The sequence below is a fragment of the Gopherus flavomarginatus genome, chromosome 16 (assembly GCF_025201925.1).
Source record: "Gopherus flavomarginatus isolate rGopFla2 chromosome 16, rGopFla2.mat.asm, whole genome shotgun sequence".
NCBI lineage: Eukaryota > Metazoa > Chordata > Testudines > Testudinidae > Gopherus > Gopherus flavomarginatus.
The window spans coordinates 25,576,041-25,601,859 of NC_066632.1; the positions used below are offsets into that span (position 1 = coordinate 25,576,041).

General features: G+C 56.9%; 1 protein-coding gene across 25 annotated transcripts; it reads left to right on the forward strand.

The window, feature by feature from the left end:
* The first annotated feature begins 5,456 nt into the window (after nt 1–5,456).
* On the forward strand, nt 5,457–25,732 carry PAN2 (poly(A) specific ribonuclease subunit PAN2). 25 transcript variants are annotated; one of them, XM_050924650.1, is made up of 27 exons: nt 5,457–5,574; nt 7,212–7,325; nt 8,626–8,926; nt 10,253–10,422; nt 10,810–10,930; nt 11,470–11,547; nt 12,217–12,484; nt 12,761–13,103; nt 13,987–14,083; nt 14,796–14,915; nt 15,453–15,572; nt 15,662–15,790; nt 16,068–16,267; nt 16,707–16,849; nt 17,153–17,256; nt 17,714–17,812; nt 18,625–18,701; nt 19,540–19,681; nt 20,173–20,310; nt 20,527–20,586; nt 21,587–21,677; nt 22,682–22,839; nt 23,044–23,187; nt 23,302–23,481; nt 23,752–23,845; nt 24,238–24,435; nt 24,718–25,732. In XM_050924650.1, the coding sequence occupies exons 3-27, from the start codon at nt 8,645–8,647 to the stop codon at nt 24,750–24,752; spliced, it is 3,591 nt and encodes a 1,196-aa protein (XP_050780607.1). In that variant the 5' UTR covers nt 5,457–5,574; nt 7,212–7,325; nt 8,626–8,644; the 3' UTR covers nt 24,753–25,732. The 25 variants fall into 25 exon arrangements, with proteins under 25 accessions (XP_050780607.1, XP_050780633.1, XP_050780634.1 ...); XM_050924676.1 differs by having other exon boundaries at nt 16,710–16,849; XM_050924655.1 differs by having other exon boundaries at nt 5,460–5,574; nt 7,217–7,325.
* The last annotated feature ends 87 nt before the right edge of the window (nt 25,733–25,819 follow it).

The window sequence follows — 25,819 nt, forward strand, 5'->3', positions numbered from 1 at the left end:
GAGTAGAGAGAGGGAAAGCAGGCGATGGATGGAGCAGGACTTATGGAGACAAGAATATCCAGAATGACAGTGGTAGGGATTAAAGCCATTGACCAGTGACCAGCTCCAGGCCAGGACCTGGCCTCTACTCCAGGATGGGGTGGGGCTAGAGGGGGGTTAAGGAGGAACTTTCCCTGGATGCCAGTTATCCCAGAACCCCCTCCTGCTGGGTGTCTCGCGCCTCCCTCTCGGACAAGGGATGCCAGGCCAGGCCGACGCACCCAGACACCAACTAGCTGAACCTGTCACTTTGATCTGTCAGTCAGGTGAGTGACATGTCACTGGGGGCAGCTCTAGCCAGTGCTTGTCCCATAGAGTCACCCTGGAGTTTCCTGCCTCCCTGATCTGTCAGGTGGGGGGATTCCCTGGTTTCTCCGTGGGCCAGGAGATCCAGCAGCCTAGAGACATGGGAAACCCAGCCAGCAGGAAAGCCCTCAAGGTATTTCGGCACCAAACTCCTATACACCTTTGAGGACCTGGGCCTCACGGCTAAGGACACCCTGGCCCAGGGCCAGCTCTAGACATTTCGCTGCCCCAAGCACAGTGGCTGCCGCGGGGGGCACTCTGCCGCTCGCCGGTCCCGCGGTTCCAGTGGATCTCCCTCAGACGTGGCTGCAGATGGTCTGCTGGTCCCGCGGCTCCGGTTCACCTCCCGCAGGCGTGCCTGTGCGTGCTCCACCGGAGCCACAGGACCAGCGGACCCTCCGCAGGCACGCCTGCGGGAGGTCCACCGGAGCCGCCTGCCGCCCTCCCGGCAACCGGCAGAGCGCCCCCCACGGCATGCCACCCCAAGCACACGCTTGGCGTGCTGGAGCCTGGAGCCGGCCCTGCCCTGGCCCCTGGCCCTCAGGCAGATCTCTTATTCCAGCAGGTCTGGGGGCAGCAGGGCAGGCAGGATGTGGTCTGAAATCTGACGAGGTGTCAGGGACGTACACAGCAAGGGAAGCTAGGCCAGCGAAATTCAGAGCACAGCCACAGACTGGGATCAGGCAAAGAAGGGGCACTTGTCCTCCACCGTGCGGCATCTCTCTCCCCAGGGGGATAGGTTCCAGTGTGGACTGAGCCATAAGGCAGGTGTGGAAGGAGGAGGCGTCAGGATGTTCAGAGCCACGCTTGTCATCTGTTTGCCTGCGGCCCAAAAGGCTCCTGGATTTAGAGTTTGCACCTGACGACGCCTATCAAGTATTCTGTACGAGGCAGGAATGCTCTTGGCTCAGGGCACTCTGGGGCCAGCGTGATCCAGGAGGTCAGTCGCCCTTTCTGGCTAGAAACTATGACTCATCAGACTGAACAATGAACATAGCCTAACAGAGCATAACACAGAATGTTAATGCAGAAGACAAGTTCCAAGGCTGCCTTCCAGGGTCACCAAGGTGATGTCACTCGGGTGATTAACGCCCATGGGAGTTAAAGCCCTCTGAGGAGCCGGCCCTCGGTACCTCCCACTGGTTGACAGAAAGCAGAGATTTCCTAGGAACTTCCTTAATTGGCTTTAACATTTCGTGCCAGTAAATAAATAACCAGAAGTACTGGCGTGTTCTCCGGGCTTCGCGTGCACGGACAGAATTGTAAATAAGTGTCTCTCAAAAGCTTTTGTAATAATCTCAATTTAGACTAATTAGTGATACATGATTAATAACCACATACACATCACTGGTGAAATCCCTCCTCTACCTTGGAGTTTTCAGTCTTTGGGGCATGACACCCCAGGGGGTGGGGAACAGCTGTCAGGAGTTACCAGCAATTGTATGGCTAAAAGGGAAGAAATAGAAGGGGGTCCCGATATGGAAAAGGTGGCAAACCACCACCTTAGAGCAACAAACCTGGGTTCTTTCTGAAGCCCTAGACATGCCCTTGGAAGCTGAGGTGGATGCTGTTTTTTTCAGGGGGTTGAGAGACCTAAGGGGCCAGTGCATGAGCTCAGCATGGCTGGTGTCTTTGAAGGCGTCACTCTGGGTTTACAGCAGTGTCAATGAAGATGAGAATCTGGCTCAAGAAGGGTTGTGACCTAGAGTGGCCGTGAGAGGCTAGCGAAAGGCTGCTCATTTGAATAGCCCACCTCTCTACCTGGTAAAGCAACAGACAAGAGCTGGTCTCTTTGGGTACATGTGATGAGCTACTCAGTTCATAGGGGACGTGATTAGGTAGATAGATAGAGGGGAGTGTATGGAGATGGATAGATAGATAGGTAGAAGGAGGGGATGGGTATAGATAGATAGATGGGGTGGATGGGGATAGATTAGATATATGGGGTGAATGGGGATAGATAGATAGATCGGGTGGATGGGGATGGATAGATGGGGTGAATGGGGATAGATTAGATAGATGGGGTGAATGGGGATAGATAGATACATAGATGGGGTGGATGGGGATAGATTAGATAGATGGGGTGAATGGGGATAGATAGATAGATGGTATGAATGGGGATAGATAGATAGATAGATAGATAGATAGATAGATAGATAGATAGATAGATAGATGGGGTGAATGGGGATAGATAGATAGATAGATGGGATGGATGGGGATAGATTAGATAGATGGGGTGAATGGGGATAGATAGATACATAGATGGGGTGGATGGGGATAGATTAGATAGATGGGGTGAATGGGGATAGATAGATGGGGTGAATGGGGATAGATAGATAGGTGGCGTGAATGGGCATAGATAGGTAGATAGATAGATGAATGGGGATAGATAGATAGATGGGGTGAATGGGGATAGATAGATAGGTAGATAGATGGGATGGATGGGGATAGATTAGATAGATGGGGTGAATGGGGATAGATAGATACATAGATGGGGTGGATGGGGATAGATTAGATAGATGGGTTGAATGGGGATAGATAGATGGGGTGAATGGGGATAGATAGATAGATAGATGGGGTGAATGGGGATAGATAGATAGATGGGGTGAATGGGGATAGATAGATACATAGATGGGGTGGATGGGGATAGATTAGATAGATGGGGTGAATGGGGATAGATAGGTAGATGGGGTGGATGGGGATAGATTAGATAGATAGATAGATGGGGTGAATGGGGATAGATAGATAGATGGGGTGAATGGGGATAGATAGATACATAGATGGGGTGGATGGGGATAGATTAGATAGATGGGGTGAATGGGGATAGATAGATACATAGATGGGGTGGATGGGGATAGATTAGATAGATGGGGTGAATGGGGATAGATAGATGGGGTGAATGGGGATAGATAGGTAGATGGGGTGAATGGGGATAGATTAGATAGATAGATAGATGGGGTGAATGGGGATAGATAGATAGATGGGGTGGATGGGGATAGATTAGATAGATAGATAGATGGGGTGAATGGGGATAGATAGGTAGATGGGGTGGATGGGGATAGATTAGATAGATAGATAGATGGGGTGAATGGGGATAGATAGATAGATGGCGTGAATGGGGATAGATAGGTAGATAGATAGATAGATGGGGTGAATGGGGATAGATAGGTGGATGGGGATAGATTAGATAGATAGATAGATGGGGTGAATGGGGATAGATGGGTGGATGGGGATAGATTAGATAGATAGATAGATGGGGTGAATGGGGATAGATAGGTAGATGGGGTGGATGGGGATAGATTAGGTAGATAGATAGATGAGGTGAATGGGGATAGATAGATAGATGGGGTGAATGGGGATAGATAGGTAGATAGATAGATAGATGGGGTGAATGGGGATAGATGGGTGGATGGGGATAGATTAGATAGATAGATAGATGGGGTGAATGGGGATAGATAGGTAGATGGGGTGGATGGGGATAGATTAGATAGATAGATAGATGGGGTGAATGGGGATAGATAGATAGATAGATAGATGGGGTGAATGGGGATAGATAGGTAGATGGGGTGGATGGGGATAGATTAGATAGATAGATAGATGGGGTGGATGGGGATAGATTAGATAGATAGATAGATGGGGTGAATGGGGATAGATAGGTAGATGGGGTGGATGGGGATAGATTAGGTAGATAGATAGATGAGGTGAATGGGGATAGATAGATAGATGGGGTGAATGGGGATAGATAGGTAGATAGATAGATAGATGGGGTGAATGGGGATAGATGGGTGGATGGGGATAGATTAGATAGATAGATAGATGGGGTGAATGGGGATAGATAGGTAGATGGGGTGGATGGGGATAGATTAGATAGATAGATAGATGGGGTGAATGGGGATAGATGGGTGGATGGGGATAGATTAGATAGATAGATAGATGGGGTGAATGGGGATAGATAGGTAGATGGGGTGGATGGGGATAGATTAGATAGATAGATAGATGGGGTGAATGGGGATAGATGGGTGGATGGGGATAGATTAGATAGATAGATAGATGGGGTGAATGGGGATAGATGGGTGGATGGGGATAGATTAGATAGATAGATAGATGGGGTGAATGGGGATAGATAGGTAGATGGGGTGGATGGGGATAGATAGGTAGATGGGGTGGATGGGGATAGATTAGATAGATAGATAGATGGGGTGAATGGGGATAGATGGGTGGATGGGGATAGATTAGATAGATAGATGGGGTGAATGGGGATAGATAGATAGATATTCTTCACAGGATCAGATGTGGACGACTTATGTCCCAGGGACCAGGTGAGGAATCTGCCCCACTCTGTGCCTCAAGGTTGCCCTGGTCAGGCAACTTCTAGAGGGCAAATTTGGCATTCCCAGCCCATTCATACTTTCCTGGGAGGAAGGGTGGAGGGCTCAGGGCTGATGGGCATTAATTGCATGGTGGGTAACTGTTAGCGGGACATGACTGAGACCCACCAAACTCATGTCACGGAGGGCTCCCGACCTGGATTTTGGCAGTAAGGATGTCCCCATGAGATGCTGTCTTCTGGACTTGCTTTCTGTGAGTTTCATGCTCCCTGGGGTTCCCCCATCTCACCTTCCAGGGACGTTTTTGTTTGAGGGGGGTTATATATAGTTGAATGCCACTATCCTAGAAAACATATAGAAATGGAAAGATAAATGTCTATCAGGGATGGTCTAGACAGTATTTGGTCCTGCCATGAGGGCAGAGGACTGGACTCGATGACCTCTCGAGGTCCCTTCCAGTCCTAGAGTCTATGAGTCTATGCTGGGCCTGGCTCTGGGGATGAGGGTGATGCTGGCCCTTTAAGTCTTATCGAACTCGCAGCCGTAAATCGAGGGGCTCGGCTCTGTCTGTCCCCTCCACCTTCCCGTCCTGTTCTCTCTACCAAGCTTGCACGGGCCGCTCCAACATCTTCTTCCCGTCTCCGCCTCTCTCTGATTGGCCGTAGCCCCTGAGCGTGCCCTCTCATTGGTACCGGCGCCTGCCAAGAGGGGGAACCCCTTAGCTTGAGGATAGGTTGAGCGGGCGGAGCCAGAGGGGCTGGAAGTTGCCATGGCGGCGGCGGTGGGGGGATGGGACGCGGCTCCGGCCCGGGCGGGGGGCGCAGCGATCGGTGGCGGCGGCTGCTGAAGGAGAGAGAGAGCGGGGGTCATTTACCCGCCACCGCAGAGCAGAGGATTCTGGGTAACATCCTCCCGGGGGGGGGGCTTAGAGGGTTGTGGGTATCTTAGCTGCACAGCAGAGGATTCTGGGTAAGATCCCGCCAGGCAGAGGATTCTGGGTAACGTACCCCCCGGGCAGAGGGTTGTGGGTATCTTAGCCATGGAGCAGAGGATTCTGGGTAACATCCCCCGGGCAGAGGATTCTGGGTAACGTACCCCCTGGGCAGAGGGTTGTGGGTATCTTAGCCATGGAGCAGAGGATTCTGGGTAACATCCCCCGGGCAGAGGATTCTGGGTAACGTACCCCCTGGGCAGAGGGTTGTGGGTATCTTGGCTGCACAGCAGAGGATTCTGGGTAAGATCCCGCCAGGCAGAGGATTCTGGGTAACGTACCCCCTGGGCAGAGGGTTGTGGGTATCTTGGCTGCACAGCAGAGGATTCTGGGTAAGATCCCGCCAGGCAGAGGATTCTGGGTAACGTACCCCCGGGCAGAGGGTTGTGGGTATCTTAGCTGCACAGCAGAGGATTCTGGGTAACATCCTCCCAGGGTGGGGGCTTAGAGGGTTGTGGGTATCTTGGCTGCACAGCAGAGGATTCTGGGTAAGATCCTCCCAGAATTACCCCCAGTAGTGGTCTGTGGGTAACTTGGCTGTAGAGCAGAGGATTCTGGGTAACGTACCCCCCAGGCAGAGGGTTGTGGGTATTCTGGCCGTGAGCAGAGAATTCTGGGTAACGTCCCCTCCCGACTCCCTGGACAGAAGGCTGTGGGTAATTTGGCTACAGAGCAGAGGAGGATTCTGGGTAATGTACCCCCCAAGCAGAGGATTGTGGGTAACTTGGCCACAGAGCAGAGGATTCTGGGTAAATGAGCAGAGACGTCTAGGAATCACTCTTCTCCACCTCCACACTTGTAACTGAGATTTCAGGACGGGTTATAAGCCCCTTTCAGCGTCCAAAGGTAGGGTTGAGCCTGGCAGGTCTGTGGCCTGTTGAGGAAGAGTAGGGCAGCTGACATGTAGTGGGCAGGGTGGGGTCGGTTCTCAGCAGGCAGGTGGCCCTATTATTATTACCCTGCATCCTCGCTGCCAGCCTCAGCAGAGGGACCAAGTACTGACGAGGCCTGGGAACCAAATGGACCTTTGCAGAAGGGGCTTGTGTGTGTGTCTGGAGCAGCATTTCCAGTCAGGGGAATCAGGTCACATGCTTCAGGATCTGATTCACTCCCTCTCCAGGGTCAGGAAGCAATCACTGCCCACCTCTGCTGTCCAGCCTTTCCCGACTGACTCCAGCTCCCCTGCTGTAGTCACTGGGCTGTTCTGAGTTTGATGCAGCGACTCGTTACAAGGTCTGCAAACGTCTAACCGAGGTCCTCTGGTGTCTGTCAAAGAGCCAGATTCAGTATTGTGCTATGGCTCACTGGTACAAAGGCATCTTGGAGATACCCCTGGCACAGACAGCCCCTGTGCCAGGCACAAACCAACCTTGACACTATCTCTGCAGCAGTGCTGGGTCGAGGGGCCATTGTGGAGTGGATTTAGGCCAGAGGAGGGACAGGATGCAGTGAGGAGGAAGAGTCATGGCTGGGGTGGAATGGGTCCAACAGAAATGCAGGTTATCCTTGATTGTGCCAAGGGCCTAACTGCCTCTCCTCCATCTCAGCGCAGAGCTGAATACACCTTCCCCAAGCACTCTTGGTGCTTACTGACAGAAGGACAAAGAACCCCTCGCTAAGGGACTTGTCATCGTTCGTAGCTCACAGATTTCATGTTAGAGGTGAGCTAAATACTGACCCTTCCTAGAGACCTCATAGGCCTTTTCCGTTCTAATGCCTATAATGCTATATTTATTCCTGGGGGAATTCTGCTCCACTGCACACGTGCAGAATTTATGTCCCCCCGCAGGTTTCTTTGCTTCCCTGCAGAAAAATGACTTTCTGATGGGGAAGCAAAGGGAAGCCACAAGAGTGGTCATGTGCCCTCCCCAGCAGTATGTTTTGGGTGTCCGGGGAAGCTGGCAGAGAGGTACATCACTGTGAGGCAGGGGGCAGGACCGGGGAAGGCCCAGCTGGTGGCTTTTACCCTGCGCCGGGCTCAGCTGCTAGTCCCAGCTGGGCTGGGGAGGATGGGACTTTCTCTGCCCCTGGACGGCATCTGGGGCTGTGTCAGACCCTCCCCCAGATTTCTTCCCCAGCGGTAGGAAACTCTGCAAATTCCCCCCTCCCCCATGCTTCCTGCACCCATTGCTCCTGAGCTGCAGGGGGAGGGATCTCTGTACAGGGAGCTGCTCCCTCATCCATCCAACCCCCATGCTTCCAGACCCCCTCATACCCAGACCCTCCCAATGAGCCTCACCCCCCTTGCACCCAGAACCTCCCTGGATGAGCTCCACTCTCCCTGCACTTGGACCACCCTGATGAGCCACCCGCATCCAGATCCCCACCCAACTGAGCCTCAACTAGCTGGACTTGGATCCCCACCCCACTGAGCCCCACTCCTCCAGCATCTGGACCCCTCACTGAGCTCCCCGCACCCAGACCCCCCTGCCGAGCTCTATCCCTCCCCCCCCTTGCTGAGCCCCAGCCACCTTCACCTGGACCCTCCCTGCGGAGTCCCATTACCGTTGCACCCAGATTGCCCCACACAGAACCCTCTAAACCCACACCTGGGTCCTTCCCCAACACTAAGCCCCTCCACACTTGGATCCTGCTTTGCTGAGCCTGCCTGCCTACCCGCACCTGGCACGGAGGGGCAGGGCCCTGGGGTGTTTCTGGGGCAGGCCCGGTCCTTGCACTGTGTCAGGGTTGGGTACAGCCTCACCGCTGAGTACGTGTCCTGGGGGCAGGTAGGAGCTGCAGAGTGATCTCCCACCTCTGTGCAGCGAGTCACCTGTGCTCCCCAAGGCTGTGCTGGAGCCTCCACATTTATTTGACAAACAAAATTGGCAGAATTTTGCAGAATCTTAAAATATTGGGTGCAGAATTTTGAATTTTTTAGCGCAGAATGCCCTCAGGGTAGATATTCGTTGCTAAGAACACAGGGGCCTTCGTGTTTCTGAATTGCCTGTTGTTTTAAAGGGAGACATCCAGTTTCACCATGAATTTTGAAGGTCTCGACCCTGCCCTTGCGGAGTATGCACCCGCTCTCCACCCAGCCCTGGATCCAGTCTTGGACCCTCACCTCAACCCCACCCTGCTGCAGAATGTGGAGCTGGATGCGGAGGGGGTGCCGTTGGAGGGCATCCCGGTGCCAGAGTCGGTGCACATCATGGAGGGCATGTACTCGGAGCTGCACACCGTGGTCTCCGAGGTGGGGGTACCCGTCTCCATCTCCCATTTCGATCTGCACGAAGAGATGCTCTGGGTGGGGAATCACGGGGTAGGTGGCTCTTGGGGTTCCCTGTGGCAGAGCAGCCTTGGGGAAGGGGGTTACTGTGGTTTGCATTAGTCACTTGTCTGCTCTGATTTTATGGTCTAAGGTTTTTCTTTCTTCCTTGTGTCTTGGGCCATTTTCCAATGAGGGAAATGACTTAAGGATTCTTCTGGGATTTGGGGATAAAGGCTCAAAACAGAGGGGCTGATCTCTTCTCCCTCCGTTTGTCGGGCAGTGAGTGGATGAACCAGTGAGACAGATGAGAATCCCTTTTTGGATACTGGAGCAGAACATGGGACATAGGTTTGGAAGGGACGTCATTGAATCTAGTCCTCTGCTAGCGCAGGCCACCCCATCGTAGGAGTCTTTGCACCAGAATAGACCAATACTCTGTCCCGTCTGGTAGCCCTTCCTCCCTGCCGTACCACAACACAGCATTGGTCCATCCCACCTCCCTGCGGTCCTGCAACAGACCATTTTATCCTCCCTCTGTCCTTCACCCCCGTTCCCTCATCTCGTCTGACTTCCTGTGGTGCCCCTGGTCATTGAAATATCTGATTTATAGCCTTGGTGCTATCTGCGTGCCATCCCCCACTCGTTCCCTCGGCCCTGCTGACTCCAGCCAGCCTCCTCCCCAGAATGGTAACTTTTCCCCAGTGTAGCAGCAGCAGTCTGGGCGGATCCACCTGCCTCACCGATTCTTCATCCCCCTTTATTAGAATGGGGCTGAGTGCCCATCCTTGTACATGCCCTTTTACCAGAGAGTCCCACTCCTTTTCCCTTTCCCTGGCACCCCTCCAGCACCCACAGTTCACACTTCCTCTGCCCACTTTCTCAATGTAACGTCCCTGCTGCAGCAGCAGCTGAGGGTCAGGTGCGTTGTGTAAAGGGGTGACTTGATCACAGTCTGTAGTACCTAGGTGGGGAAAAATTATTCAATGACAGGCTCTTCAGGCGGGCAGACAGCGGCCCAAGGCAAGCCAGCGTCTGGAAGCTGCACGATGGGAATGCACACATTCTGAACAGTGAGGGTAGTTATCCACTGGACCAGTTCACCAAGCATCGTGATGGGGTCTCCATCCCTGGCAGTTTTGAAATCCAGGTTGGATGATGTTCTAAAACGCACGCTCTGGTTCAGAGAGGAGTTAATTCAGGGCAGTCCTGTGGCCTGTGCTAGCCGGGATGTCAGACTCGATGGTCACAGTGGGCCCGTCTAGCTTTGGACTCTGACTCGGTGGCGTCAAACTGCATTGTTAGCGTGAGGATGATGAGGTGTTGGAGTGGGTTGAAGAGTCCACCCCAGGCCGGCCTTTCCTCTCCGCTTCCTTTCAGGGTCACGCCACCTCGTTCTTCGGCCCGGCCCTGGAGCGTTATTCCTCCTTCCAGGTGAGCACCAGCGACGACATCCGTCAGATCCAGAGCCTGGAGAATGGCATCCTCTTCCTGACCAAGACGAACCTCAAGTACATGTCCCGGGGGGGCCTGATCATCTTCGACTACCTGTGAGTTTGCTCCGCAGGGCGGCAGCCTGGCTGTGCTGACAGAGAAGGAAAGCCTCACGCTGGCCCTATAGGGATCCTCTCTAGGCCGAGGAGGGAGCCCCATTCAGTCCTTGGCCTACACAAGGAGGCTGCTAACGGTGATGTGACATGGGCACCTAGGAACTCCTGCAGCTCCCTTCGCATAGGGGAAGAGGAAAAGCTCCCATATCAACACTGACCCAATCTGGAGCCGAACTGACTCCGATTGAGTCTGTGCTGTGGGGGGCCTGCCCCCGCCCTTGCATGTGGCCCTGCCGGGTGGAGGTGCGTGATGCAGAGTGTGTCTGGGGGAGAAGGGAGACCTGAGCCGAGCAGAATGAGTGTTTGCTCTCTCTCCCTTTGCACCAGCATGGATGAGAGTGAGGACGTGCACAGCCTGCTTCTGACAGACAGGAGCACCCTGCTGATCGGAGGGCTCCAGAACCACGTGATCGAGATCGACCTCAACACTGTCCAGGAGACCCAGAAGGTACCAATGGCCTTGGGTCGGCCTCTGTTCGCAGGCCTGATTCTGAGGGGTACTGAGCACCTTGTTCTCCCATTGGCTTGGGTGGCAGAGGCAGGTGCCTGGCGCCCCTTGGGGGTCAGGCCCCACTGGGTTTGGGGGGGTACAGCAGGGAGAGGTCTCTCTGCCCCCTATTCTGCTGTGTTCAGCTTGTCCCAGAGCGGCAGCGGGGAGGGGTTCCACATGCCTCCTGCTAATGCAGAGGCTGCTGCTGGGCAAGAACCCCTCAACGACCCTTTGTCTGCAGATCCCTGACCCCTGTGTGCAGGCTGGTTAATGGCTAAGGAGCGCTAGCCCCACTAAACAGCAGGGGAAACTGAGGCACAGAGAGGGGTCTGTGACAGAGGGAGGACTAGAACCCCAGCTTTAACCACTAGTTCACACTGCCTTCCCCCTGGGCTGTGACCAGGCTCTGGTTTCTGTGCTGCCAGAGACACACTTGCCAGTTCACAGCCCCGGAGGCTGGTGAGTGTCTTCTCCTCTCTTCACCCTTTCCTTTCCAGTACACCGTGGAGGTGCCCGGTGTCACCATCCTGAGGCAGTCCAACCGCTTCTTCTTCTGCGGACACACGACAGGGAAGGTACCCTCAGCCCTGCTCCTGCCTGGCGAGTCCTCTCCCAGGCACTCTGACGTAGGAGCTCGAGCCGGCCGTGGTCGGGATGATAGAACGGGGCTGCCTGCCGTAGGAGGGACCGGACTCGCTGACCCAGGAATTCCCTTCCAGGGCTGCGTGTCCAGCTCAGGCATAACAAAGCTCTGTCTGCTCTCACCTGCTCAGGGCCGTACACCTGCCTAAGCAGGCGGCTTGAGAGGAGTGTGTGTTTCTCTGGCACCGCTCCCCCCGAAGGGCACCAAAGCACTTCACACAGTGGCTTTCCAGCCACCTCTAGTGGGGGGTAACAGCTGATGGTGCAGAGAGGGCTGAGAGGCTGAGTCCGCACCCTGCTCCCGTGCCAGGCCATCATGGAAGTTCCCATGTATTGAGTCTGTCTTGGGTACCGATCGGCCCCCATCGCTGTAATGTCCTCACACGGCCCTGATCCCTATTATCAGATGGACACAGAGAGGCTGAAGGACTTGCCGTGGTCACACAGGAAGTCTGGGGTGGATCAAGGAACTCTAACCACAGTCTCCCAAGTCCTGTGCTAGTGCTCTAACCACTGGCCCTTCCTTCCTCTCCTGTTTGTCCCCCTGTGATCTCCCCCTGCCCCTGTTCCTGTTACCGGTGTTTCCTTTGTGCCACCCCCAGGTGTCCCTGCGGGATCTACGCACCTTCGCGGCGGAGCATGAGTTTGACGCCTACTCAGGCAGCCTGTCGGATTTCGATGTCCATGGCAACCTGCTGGTGACTTGCGGCTTCTCCAGCCGCATGAACGGCCTGGCCTGCGACCGCTTCCTGAAGGTGTATGACCTGCGCATGATGCGGGCCATCACCCCGCTGCAGGTCCACGTGGACCCCCTCTTCCTCAAGTTCATCCCCACCTACACCTCCCGGCTGGCCATCATCTCCCAGACAGGTAGGCGGTTCACCTTGGGCTCTCTAGCCCTCGGGTTTAGTCTGGATCCTGGGGAACCACAGGTTTGAATCCAGGAAGGTCTGACTCAGCCTTGTCTGGCAGCTCAGCCGAGTGTCTCGCAGACTCCAGGAAGGGGTCCTTGTATGTCTGGTCCATAAAGTGCTGTAGGATCTCTGGATGGAAGCCGGTTTGGGGCCTTATCAGTGTGAGGTTTGCTGGGAGTCCTGCGCTGTGACCCAGACCCCCTCCCTGAAGCCTCTCTGCTCTTCCCGTCAGGGCAGTGCCAGTTCTGCGAGCCCACGGGCCTTGCCAACCCCGCTGATATCTTCCACGTCAACACGGTGGGGCAGCTGATCATGACCTTTGACGTGTCGGCCAGCAAGCAGGCCATGGTGTTCGGCGACTCGGAGGGCTGTGTCCACCTCTGGGCCGACTCGCCTGAGGTCACCTTCAATGCCTACTCCCGGGAGACCGACTTTGCCCTGCCCTGCATGGTAGACACCCTGCCTCACCTGGACTGGAACCAGGACCTCATGCCCCTTTCTCTGATCCCCGTGCCGCTGACCAGCGAGACGCTGCTGTCAGACTGGCCTGCTGCCAACTCTGCCCCTGCGCCCAGGTAACTCATCAGGGCTCTCGCAAAGAGCATGTAACTAGCTTGTGAGCTCCCCCAGATGGCAGTCCTGCCACCTCAGTAGGATGACCAGAGGTTCCGATTTTATAGGGATAGTCCTGATATTTGGGGCTTTTTCTTATATAGGCTCCTATTACCGCCACTCTCTGTCCCGATTTTTCACACTTGCTGTCTGGTTACCCTACACCTCAGACTTGGTTCCTTTTTGCTCTCCTGAGCCAGGCAGGATTGAGCCGGGTCAGGTACTGAAGGGGAAAGAGCAGGGTGCTTCAGGAAGTGGTACTGATGATCCAGCAGGAGACATTCCCTCCGGAGTCAGTACCGAACCAGTGCCCCAGCTTTCTGCGCTGATGAGTTGTAATTCTGAGGTCCTGGTTGCTTGTGGTCATGGGAAATCCCCCGGCACTTCCTCAAGAATCTGGGTGTTGCCCTTGGCTTCCTGGTCAAATTCCAATGTAGGTAATTACATTCTGTGTATCTAAATATCCCCTTCCCCAGCTGACCCGCTTTAGTATTCTCCTTTGGCCCTGTCCTAAATTGCTGTGCAGTCAGCTGCTGAGTTCCACCCCAGAGGCAGCTGCAGTAAGTGAAACACCATGCTCCACTTGGTGGTCTGGTGGCTATTCGCTGTGGCACAGAACCCCTTACCCGTTAGCCCTGGGGCTGGCCTTGGCCATAGAGAAGCCAAGGATCGAATGCATTTCAGGGAACAGTCCTGTCATCACGTTGGCTGGGAAGGTGGGAGCCGGTGTCTGGGGTGGAAGTTGTACAGCTGCTTTCTTGGTTCTGTGAACAAATCCAGGACGCAAGTGACCAGGGCTGTCAACCCAGCAGCTCTGCTGGTCGTTGAGTTGTGCGTGTTTTGTAGGCGGGCCCCGCCTGTAGACCCCGAGATCCTGCGCACCATGAAGAAAGTGGGCTTCATTGGCTACGCGCCAAACCCAAGGACCAAGCTCCGGAACCAGGTGTGCGTACGCGCGGATGCGAGTGCTGAGCCTCTCTCTGCCAGCTGGGGATGTGCACACTGACAGCAGCAGGATTCGTGTAGTGTTGCTGAGCGTTATTTGAACTGCTGCTGTGTTTCACCCCAGAGGGGGCTGTGTTTCGGTGGCGGGTGAGGTGTTACTGTGGAATGGGATTCGAAACAAGTTACTGGTCTCAATGCTGGGGTAAATGGGGGAAGTTCTGCATCCTGGGCTATACAGGGGCTCTAACGAGGTGATTTTCGGCGGCATTTCAGCTGCGATGCCTCTTGACGTTGTCGCTTTTTGGTGGCATTTCGGCGGATGCTTGTCCACTGGCCAGTAGGGGGGCGCATATAGATGCCCCGGCAGGCACCGTGGCGCCCGGGGGAACCACATTGGGAACCACTGCCCTAAACCAACCCTTGGCAGACCACGGATTTGTGTCGTTTCCACCAGCAGTTCCATAACCATTTAAAAAAGCACCAAGTGTTGTAATGAATAAGAGCAGGAAGGAGGAGCTTCGGCAGAGGTGAGGGGGTGTGTCCTTTTTCTTTTTTGCTTTATTCCTTCACCCCCTTGGTTGATCTAGGCCCCAGACCCAGCTGGGGTCTGGGCAAGCCCGTGCGTTGTTTGTGTTGGTGGTTGCTTGCTCCGCACACACTCGGCCTCAGCATTAAGCTGCTCTGTCCCTTTTCCTTCGTGCCTCCCTCAGATCCCGTATCGGCTGAAAGAGCTGGACAACGAGTTTGACAGTTTCAGCCAGGTCCCCGAATCCCCAATTGGCCGGGAAGAGGAACCTCACCTCTACATGGTGGCAAAGAAGTACAGGAAGGTCTGACTCACAAGATCTGCCAGCCGGGCTTGGGGCTCCGAGGGAATGGAGGGGCCAGGTGAAGCTGTAATGAGCTGTCACAGGAAGGATCAGCCAGGTGTGCCCCAAGGGTCATGCGTGAACAGCCCGGAAAGGCAGCCTTCAGCCCATGCGACCCAGTGGGGAGGCCCAGCTTCCCCCCACCCCTAAGAGCCCTTGCTGTCCCAGGTGCCTGTACAGAAAGCGGGTCCCGCTCCAGGCAGGAGGGTAAAAGAGTGGGCTGGAGCCAGCATTTCTCAGTCGTGGTTTGATCCTGAGCGGTGCTGAGTGCCCGGGGAAGGTTCGCACTGATAGCCCCTCAGGTCTGACTAGTGATGTGTTAGCATCACTTCTGATTGCGAGTGCTGGTATATTGGGGTGTGCTCGTGTCAACGCTTGTGTATTCACTGAGTGCTCTCCCACGCACAAGTGCTTGTGCAGGCGATTGTGTGTTGGTGCAATAGACCAGCTCAGGGTCAAGATTTTCCTTCGTTTCTGAGGATTTCCTCCTCTGTCCAGGTCACAATCAAGTACTCGAAGCTGGGCCTGGAGGACTTTGACTTCAAACATTACAACAAGACCCTGTTTGCTGGCCTGGAGCCCCACATTCCCAATGCCTACTGCAACTGCATGATCCAGGTGAGCCTGGCACCCAGCCCCTCCCCTGCCAGGGCCTGCTGTGGCCTTCCAGCGCACCCCACTCACTTGCCCTGCCGCCGCCTCCCCAGGTGCTGTATTTCCTGGAGCCCGTCCGCTGCCTGGTCCAGAACCACCTGTGCCAGAAGGAGTTCTGCCTGGGCTGTGAACTGGGCTTTCTCTTCCACATGCTGGACTTGTCCCGGGGGGACCCGTGCCAGGTACGTGGGGAGCAGATGCCAAGCACCAGGGCTATTGGGGAAGGGGGGGTGCCTCTTGAACAGGGTCTTGGAAGTCTGACTTGGGGCTGCACTGCAGGGACTCGGGCGAAGCAGCCAGCAGCGTCTCCCTTTGCTGGCAGATGAGATCCTGAGGGGTTTAGGAGACGAGAGGGGGGGCACTTGGCACCATGCGGAAGGGCCCACGTTAAGGAATTTGGGTAATGCCATCTCTCTGGTTCTCCCCTGCTCCGATGCTCCAATCCTTCCCCTCCCCCAGGGAAGCAACTTCCTGCGTGCCTTCCGCACCATCCCAGAGGCGTCCGCCCTGGGGCTGATCCTGGCCGACTCCGATGAGGCCACGGGCAAAGTGAACCTGGGCCGGTTGATCCAGAGCTGGAACCGCTTTATCCTGACTCAGCTTCACCAGGAGACCCAGGAGCAGGAGGGACCTCAGGCCTATCGGGGAGTTGGCAGCAGGTAACCCCTTCCCCCCGCACCCGCTGCTTGCTGGGCTAGGAGGGGGAGCACCCCAGCTGGGGCTGGGCTTAGAGGCTGTCTGCGGGGGGCTTTGCTGTGGACCAGGCTGCGGGAGCTGGGCACGGTGCTGGCTCTCCCACAGCCCACGCTGGTCTGATCCCAGGCACAGAGCCACCAGGGGTCTGACCCCTGGCCTCTTTGTCACCCCTCCGTGGCTGCCCAGGGAGGTGACGGGCAGTGTCCCCACTGAGTCAGCTCCATACCCACGCTCACTCCTTTGGGTTTCCCAGGATCCTGTTGGCAGCTACCACCTTCAAGTACCCAGGCCGGGAAGGGCATGTGGGGGCCAAGTGCCACGCTCTCTCCCTGCCAGGCCTTGAAAGGCTCCCGCGTTATCAGCCGCACCCCCGCTGACCCGGGTGTGCTTCCTTTGCTCCAGCAGCTTTGGATCTTCAGGGGACTCGGTCATCGGGCAGCTCTTCAGCTGCGAGGTGGAGAACTGCAGCATGTGCCGCTGCGGCAAGGAGACGGTGCGAGTCTCCTCCACGCTGCTCTTCACCCTCTCCTACCCCGAGAGCAACGGTAAGCGCAGGGAGTGTGGAGAGGGCTGGGGGGAGCGGGGCGAGGGGGGGGATGGTGGCCACCTTGCACCTTGTAAATCAGGGTGCAGCTGATGCTGGCTTAATCTTCCTTGGGTTCAGGAGACCGAGGGGGACTTTTAACCCCCGTGGTGGGCCCCACCTTTAGCAGGTGGCTGTCCCTGAGGAGTGAGTCAGAGCCCTGTCCAGAGTCTGGCGGGTTGAATTTACATCCGGACTCAATCTCTGGGGATTCCTGTTTTGATTAAATGAAATTGTTCCCCCCTCCCCTCACATCTGCCCTCAGATAAAACCAGAGATTATGAGTTTGCCCAGATCTTAAAGAGGAGCATCTGTCTGGAGCAGAACACCCAGGCCTGGTGTGAGAACTGTGAGAAGTACCAGCCCACAGTGAGTTTGGGAGGTGGCCACTCGCTGCCTGCTTATCCCCTTCATTGCGGGCATCAGCTGGGCAGGGGCGGAGCGGTGGAGCTGGCGAAAAGTCCCTGCTCCATTCGCCTGGGCGATAGTCTCCCCAGAGAAGCAGGGAAGCCCTGTCTCTGACTGGACAGTGCAGAGAACTCGATGGGAGCAGTCCGGAGGGGCTAGACCGGGAGCTGGGTTCTGAGCCTAGCACCAAGCCCAACGCTGGCTCTGCAGCTTCGGGCAGGTCACGTCCCTGCTCCGTGCCTGTTTCCATCTCTGCGAACACGGCTAACACTGACCTGCCTGCAGGGGAGCAGGAAGCTTAGAGGGCAGAGGAAATTGACAGACAGGGGCGCAGTACTAGTCTGGTTCCCATCTTCCCTTCAGGGCCACTGGCAATGCCCCTCACCCACCCGCCCTCTTTCTGTCTTTCCTCATACAGATCCAAACCCGGAACATCCGCTGCTTGCCCGATGTCTTAGTCATTAACTGCGAAGTGAACAGCTCCAAGGAGGCAGATTTCTGGAAGACGCAGGCAGAGGTAGGGGAAGTGTTTGGTTGAGTGCAGGCTGTTCTGTTCTCTTGGCAGCCTCGGGTCACTCTGTGCAGGATCTGCTAGCAGTTTGTCCACAGTGCGGTTAAAGTGACCAGACGTCCCGATATTTCGCTCCGCCGGCAGCACTCGGCTTTTTTTTTTTCTTTGCTCCGCCGGCGGACCCCCTCCTCCCCACCCCTGTGTCCTGATATTTTCTCCCTCCCATCTGGTCACCCTAAGTGCAATCACTGAGTGTTTCTGCATCTCGCTAGCTCAGGGGCTGGAGTAGCAAAGTAGCACCACAGACTGGTTGCCTGAGTAATCGCCCAGGGTCCCGGGCAAACTTGTACAGCCTGAGCTGTGGCATCCCCTGCAGCGCCGTCCCTGCTAGTGCGGCTCCGTGGATACGAGCTGCCGTCACTTCCCATGCAGGACAGACATACCCCTAGAGGGATTTTCTTGGATCGTTATTCAGCAACGTGAACTTTCCGAGGATCGATGAATCTGATTCCTAACCTGTCCTTGTTACCTTTGAAAGATCCGCTTGTGGGCGATCAACCTCTGAGCGTTATCTGGGTCTCAGTTTGGTTCAAATTACAAAACTGGTTCCCATGCCTTCCAACCACTTCTTTACTCTGCCCTGAGGCTGTCTGGCATTTTGTCCACTGAAATGATTTCCCATGTTTTGTTTCTCTGTGCCACTCATGTTGGGGGCTCTGGCCTTTTCCCAAAGCCAGCTGTCACCAGCTACACATTCATGTCACAAGTGTCTCTCCCCGCTCCTGTGCTGATGGTTTTGCTCTGTATTTTGTTGCCAGTACGCCTTTAAAAAAACAGTGATGAAGAAAGGAGGCCTTGAAATCCCCAAGAGCAAAGAGATCTCGCTTGGAGAATGGTAGGTACTTGCTGGTGGAGCACGAATTGGCTTTTGTCCATCTTGGAAGTTTTGCCATCTGGATCCTTCCTGTGCCTCGGAGAACTTGGTGCTGTTTTTCCATTTGCCAGTGATTTCATCTTGCCTGTCTACAGCACCTAACATCCCAAAGTGCTTTATAAACTGAAGCACGAACGGTGCACACTGACATGCAGCCACCTCTGGGGTGGGATGCAGCAGCTGCTTAACGGCACTGAGCAGCACCACCCAACAGTATAGGAAACGCATGGAGTGAGGAATCTGCCCAGGGAAATTGTGGGAGCAGAATGTAATTCATGTTTGCAGACTTAAGCCCTGTGTAGCGCTGTGTTGTGAACATTTACCTCCACTGGACTTTGGCCAGACGCTGAGGGAAAAGTGCCCCGCGATCCTTTCTGACCGTTAGCATCGGGACCTTGGCTTTACATCTCCCCTGTGAGGCCCCATAACCTTCAGCAGCCTGAAGTCACCCTCTGGCATCAGTGGAGTTAAACCAGGGGTGAATTTGGCCCAGAGGCAGTGCTCCTGCTGCCTGCTCCATGCCCTCGGTCTCTTGCAGACTTAGTGGGGCAGACTAGGCTTCCAGGGATCACCCTCCTCCGCTGCCTTGACCATCTTCGACTGGCACCTTCTAGCCTCTCTCCCAAGAGGTCAGGACCGGATCCTCAGCTGGTGTAAATCAGCGCAGCTCTGTGGACTTCACTGGCGCCGCACCAATTTCCCCAGCTGGGGATCTGGCCCTCCGTGTCCAAAACTCCCAGAGACTCTCCCCTCCCTCTCAGGTTCAAGGTCTGGAATTCCCTGTGTCCTTTCCTGGCAGGAAGGACCTGGGGAACGCCGAGGCGGGGCACTCGTACACCTCTGTCGAAGAGCTGAAGAACATCTGGATTCCCCATTCCATCCGGATGAAACTGACCAAGAACAAGGAGCTGGATGTCTGCAACTGGAACGAAAGTGATGAGGTAGTGGGTTCCCTGGCTCCGCCGGGGTCGAAAGTCCGTCCGGCAAGGTAAAGGGCAGAGAAAGGGAACTGCTGATCGTGGCCACGCTTGTATGGGTAGCCAGCGGGCTCCCCCCGTCACGAGGGGATTGGAGCACCTGGAATGTTGAGGCTGGAGTCGAGATGGAACTCGCTCGCTGAAGCTGGTCCCCCTTAGCCGGGAGCCTGCGTGCTGGGGAGGCCTGTGTCACCTTTCGCTGGTGCCAGGGGACTGCTGTACCCCCACTGGCCCGATGGCAGAACTCGGGCACGGTCGGGAGCGGCTCTGGCACAGCTCTGGCTTTGCCAGGCTCTGCGGGTTTGTGTCGCGGCCGCGGGAGCTGCCTCTGCCAAGGTGATTTCCCTTCACCCATCGCACGGGCTTCCAGTGTCCTGAGCTGCATCCATCCGTGTCCTGGTCAGCCAGTTCCCAGCAGATTCATGTAACCGCCAGGGGTGGGTTCTTCCTTGCAGCTGAGCTCGTCCAATGACCAGGACTCGACGTACATGTACAACCTGATAGCCACCGTTGCCCACATTCTGGACCCCCGCACTGGGGGCAGCCTGGTGGGGCACATCAAAGTTGGGGAGACGTATCACCAAAGGAAAGAGGTGAGCTGGGGAGCAGACCGAGCCCACCTCTATCCCAGCCGCCCACTGGGACCCCAGCCCCCCCCGGGGAACCCCCTCTTGGCTGGGTGTCTCAGGAAGGGGGTCGTGTTCCAGAGGGGATAGTGCCCAGACCCCTGGGTGGCTGCTCTGTTTGCCTAATAAATACAGCGCATGACCCAAGGTTACAGACCAACCTGGCCTCTCTCTCACCCCCAGGGGGTCACGCACCAGCAGTGGTATCTCTTCAATGACTTCCTCATTGAGCCTGTGGACAAGGTAAGGAGCCTCATTCCATGGGCAGCCCAAGTATCAGAATCAACCCTCAGGATGCCCCACTTCTCGTGGCACCGTGTGAACGGCCTGGTCAGGGAGGCAGCATGGCCTAGTGGGCAGAGCACTGGACTGGGGCTCAGGGTACTTGGCTTCTCTTCCCAGCTCTGCCACTAACCTGCTGGGTGACCTTGGGCAAGTCACATCCCTGCTCCATGCCTCAGTTTCCCCATCTGTGAAGCAGGAATAACGCTCCTGACCTCCACTGTCAGATCTGCTGAGGAGAAGAGCTAGGAGTGGTTATTAGGCCAAGCCAGGTCTAGCGCTCGGGAGATCCTGGTTCAGGCTCAGTCCTGGGTCTCCTGCTCCAGGTGCTGAAGAGGCAGCATGGTCAGCCCACAGCGGCCAGGGAGAGGCTGCTGCTGCTCAGCGCAGCTGGTTGTGTGTTTTACTGAATGCTGCTGCTGGGCTGTGAAGGGGGTGGGGGGCTGCAGCAGCAGGGGAAAGGCGTCGACTTGGTCTTCCACCAGCCATCAGCCCCCGGGGCTGTAAGTTATCTTGTCTCCAGCTGCCCAGTGTGAGATCTGCCCATTCCCAGCTGGCCCCGATTGTCCCCACACTCCACAGTGGAGGGTACTGGGGAGAGGGAGCTGAAAGGAACCCTAACCCCTGTGTCGCCCGCACGGGTGGTGGGGGCAGTGATGGGACCGTGTGTTTGTGTGTGGCAGAGGGTTGGTGGTTGGGGGTCTGAATTCGGGGTGGGGGAGCATGTGTCGGGGACAGGGACAGAGAGCGCCCCCTGTTGTGATTCTGCTGGCAGGAGGGCTGGATTTAACCCCACCCCCCCATTCATAGAATCCTCTGTAGCGTGCAGGTGCTTAAAGCGCGTTAAGTTCTGCTCTGTCCTGCTTTGTGGGGTGTGGGGGGAGGAAGCCCTTATCGGAGCTCAGCCCCTGCCAGCCCAGGCCCCCCAAGTTGTCCGTACACGTCCCTCCCTCTGTCGCAGTGCGAGGCAGTGCAGTTTGACATGAGCTGGAAGGTACCTGCCATCCTGTACTACGCCCGAAGGAACCTCCACGCCAAGTACAACCTGACCAGTGAGTGTCTGCGCGCAGGGCGGGGGGCGTGTTCCGTGTCAGGGCTGCGTGTGTGGAGCCCTGGGCCTGTCTTCAGCTCGGGTTACCCCGCTGGAGCCAGCCCAGCTGAGAGGTTGTGTTAAGGAGACAGTCGGGAAGTGTGTCCCTGCTGTGTGCTGGCTCTGCCCTGCCTGGCCAGCCAGCTAGATCCAGCGTAAAGCACCACTTCCCTCCAGCTAGAGATTGGGGCGTGGAGGGGAGTTGGGTTAGGGGCAACCCCCGGGTCATGCCCCGAGCTCCCCAGGGGTAGCCCAGAACCAGGAAGTGAAACTGACCAGTCCAGCTCCACCATCCCAGCGACGTGCATGTCACAGAAAGCAAACGAAGTAGCAGAATGGTGGGAAGGGGGCCAGACCCTCCGCTGGTGCAAATCAGCGTCGTTGGCTGCAGGGGAGCACCATCGTTCCCTAGAGCGGCTTCTGCCAAGAGACACAGAATGGTCTGTAACGGCCCCCGGAGCGGGGCTGGGCTGCCAGGGGGAGCCGTCCCACCGAGAGCCTCGCTTGTCCTGTCCACGTGGGCTGGGCCCCTCTCTTGGGCATGAAGCCGTGCATGCTGGGTCGCTACAACAGACGCCGACACCTTTTCCATCTGTGCACCCTGGTGCGTGGTGGATCGAGGGCAGGGGACCCAGCCGGGACCATACAGGCAAGGCAGCTGGAATTTCTCTGTCCATCGAGGCCCCAGCTCCACACCCCCTCTGGTAGGGCTGTATCCTCGGCCCCCGCAGAAGCTTGTGTGTGACCCCTTAGAAACAGGTGTTGGTTTTTGGATGGAGGACAATGGTCCCTGGCCTTTTCTCTCTGGAGGGCATTGTCTCCTTCACATGCTCCAGCTGCCCTGAATGCCAGGCAGCACGTGGGGTCTCAGCCTGGCATGTCCTCTTCTGCTGTGAATCCAGCAGCCAAGCGCCCCGTCTGACATCGCGTTCTCTCTTCCCCACCCTTCCCCCTACTGCCTCCAAGTCAAGAACCCGATCGAGGCCAGCGTGCTGCTGGCCGAGGCGTCCCTGGCTCGCAAGCAGCGCAAGTGCCACGCCACCTTCATCCCACTCATGCTGAACGAGATGCCCCAGGCGGGTGACCTGGTGGGGCTGGACGCCGAGTTCGTCACGCTTAACGAGGTAGAGGCCACAGCTGGGACAGATGGTGTTTGGCCGGGGTGGGTTGGGTGAGAGATGGAGCTGTGGGGTCCAGAGCCGTCCTGCTGGGGTCTAGCAATGGCCAGAACCACGGGAAGTCCCGATGGCTGAGGCCTGGTTCCTGGGGAGGGGGCAGCGAGGGCTGGGGGGGCTTCCCCTGCCAACGGCTCCTGTGACCCTGTGCAGGAAGAGGCCGAGCTGCGCAGCGATGGCACCAAATCCACCATCAAGCCCAGCCAGATGTCCGTGGCCAGGATCACGTGTGTGCGAGGCCAGGGCCCCAATGAGGGGATTCCCTTCATCGACGACTACATCTCCACCCAGGAGCAGGTACCCGCCACGGGCGTCCTGGCTGAGGGGGGCTCCCTGACACTGCCTGCCCCCTGCCCCCCCCAGGAACTCACTGCCCCACATGCCTGTGATCACCAGCCCCTCCCCTTGCAGGTGGTGGATTACCTGACCCAGTACTCGGGAATCAAGCCGGGTGACCTGGATGCCAAGATCTCCTCCAAGCACCTCACCACACTCAAGTCCACCTACCTGAAGCTGCGCTTCCTCATCGATGTCGGGGTGAAATTCGTGGGCCACGGGCTGCAGAAGGACTTCCGGGTCATCAACCTCATGGTGACTTTCCCTTTGTAAAAGCCCGGGACATTTCTCAGCCCCCACAGCAAACACACCTTCCGTTCCCTTCCCGTGTGGAGTTTTCCTCTCCCCCAGTGGGGGTGCACTCACAGACCCGGGGGACGGAGATACGGGTGAAGGACTGGGCACTGTGATTGGGATGGAGGGTGACGATGGCATGTGGGGGGCAGGCTGGGGGTGGGCTGTGTGGGTGGGAGGGGGGAGCCAGCCCTGCATAGATGGGTGGTCAGACACTCTCTGCTCTCCCAGGTGCCCAAGGACCAGGTGATCGACACTGTGTATCTGTTCCACATACCGAGGAAGAGGATGATTTCTCTGCGCTTCCTTGCCTGGTACTTCCTGGGTTAGTGGAAACGCCTAGATTGCAATTGGCCCAGCCAGGCAGGGCTGCGCGGGAGCCCCAGACGGACGCCGGCCCCATCGCCCGGGTACAGGGCAGCGCTGGCTGCTTGCGATGTCTCTCGGAGACGAAGGGCACCTCCGGCCCCACCCTGCTTCTGGAGCGCTGGGGATGGGGGCTGCTGCTGCGGGTCGGGATCGAAGGGCAGCGGGAGGGGGGGGTGTGAGGAGGACAGGACAGGAGGGGCTTGGGTTGAGAGTCAGTCCCTCAGCAGAGCTGGCGTGGGGATGGGGGCAGGGGGCTCCCTGTATTCAGCAGCAGGATGGGGAGGAATCCCATTGTGTGGATTGGGAATTGGGGCCCCCTCTGACCAGAGCCCTCCCTGCATCCCCCAGACCTGAAGATCCAGGGCGAGACTCATGATAGCATTGAGGACGCCCGGACGGCCCTGCAGCTCTACAGGAAGTACCTGGAGCTGAGCAAGACCACCACAGAGCCGGACGACTTCCGCAAGGTGCTCAAGGGCCTCTACGAGAAGGGTCGCAAGATGGACTGGAAGGTGCCCGAGCCAGACAGCCAGAGTAGCCCCAAAAGTAAGGCACCCCCCCTCCTGTGTGTGCAGTGAGCGAGCCCCCCGGAGCGCCTGTGTGGAGCGGAGACCGAACCTGAGCGCTTGGCGGGCTGAGAGCCTGCAGGGGCAGAAAACGAGTGTCCGCACCCTCTGCTCCTCGCCGCAGCTCCGTGCTGTTCCCCTCCAGAGTCCTGGATTCTGTCCGAAGACGGGGCTGGGGCTCCCGGCAGCTCCCCGCTCCTGTCCTGTGCTGGGGCGTAGGGCCTGGCGCGAGCTGACCCACGCGTCTTTGTGTCTCTGGCAGATGCTGCAGTGTTCCCGGCCGTGCTAGGGCTCTGACCTGGAGAGACCCCACTCTGCCCCCCTGCGTGTTCTCTGCTACCACCCAGCCCTGGGCCCCGACCGGTCTGCGACCACAGATCACACAGAAAACAAATGCGGATTTCAAAACAAGGGACGAGGCTGGTTTTCAGCTGGCAGCCAGGCGCACCCCGGGGACCCTGACACCTGCTCCTGTCCCAGCCCTGGCTGCAGGGGCACCACGGACTACCTGCTGGCCAGGATCCCCCTTCACAGACTGTCACTGCTGGGATGGCTTCAGAAGGCCACATCTTCCTCCAAGTCTGCCAGCTGCCCCATCGGCCTTCCAAGCAGGGACAGCTGTCGGTGCGTCTCCTTCACCATCGCACGTGCCACTTCACAAGTGTCGCGGGGCCATCGGCCCGTCTCCTGCGGTGCTCCGGCCAAGCACCAGGCCCCTGGGCTTCGGGGTATTTTAGATAAAAGCTGCGTGAAGCAGGGAGGGGTGAGGATTGGCCTCCCAAATTTGCCTTGGGTGTGTCGCTGTCATCTCATTGCCAGCCTGTTGCTTTGCTGAGGGGCGGATTGTTGAGGCAGGCCTGGCTGGCTAAACTCTCCTGCACGTTAATGCCAGCAGGACCAGAGCTGCAGGGCAAGTTCCTGGACTGCGACCGGCCCCAGCCCAGTGCCCGCTCCGGTGATAATGTCAAGTGGACGAGTGGCAGGATGAAGACGCCCTGAACTCGCATTGTCCCAAGAGGCACTGACATGCAGGGATGCCGGGCTGTGCCAGGAAGCCAGAGCAGCAGCGTGAGGGTCTGCTCCATCCACGCTGGGCTGGCAGGATCACGCGTAGATCCCAGCTGGGGCTTGGCCCTGGGATCAGTGGAGTCGCCCCCTTTTCACTCTCTGGTCTTTTTAACTCCCCTCTCCCCTGTATTCTGCGAGGGCTGAGGTGCGCTCGGCCATCTCTGGCATGTACCAAATTCATAAAGTGGCCAGCCGGTGCCTTCAGCATCTGCCTGTGGTCCTGTCTCCTCCTTTCTCGTTGGTTGGTGGTTCTGCCCTGGCCTTTGCCCACTGCAGATCCCAAAGTGCTTTACCGG

What these genes read in the sequence shown, in the direction of transcription:
- PAN2 (XM_050924650.1), top strand. Translation starts at nt 8,645, where the DNA reads ATGAATTTTGAAGGTCTCGACCCTGCCCTTGCGGAGTATGCACCCGCT. An exon ending in GCGGACACACGACAGGGAAG is followed by an intron (nt 11,548 to 12,216) that starts GTACCCTCAGCC and finishes TGCCACCCCCAG; the next exon opens with GTGTCCCTGCGGGATCTACG. An exon ending in TCTGGAAGACGCAGGCAGAG is followed by an intron (nt 17,813 to 18,624) that starts GTAGGGGAAGTG and finishes TTTTGTTGCCAG; the next exon opens with TACGCCTTTAAAAAAACAGT.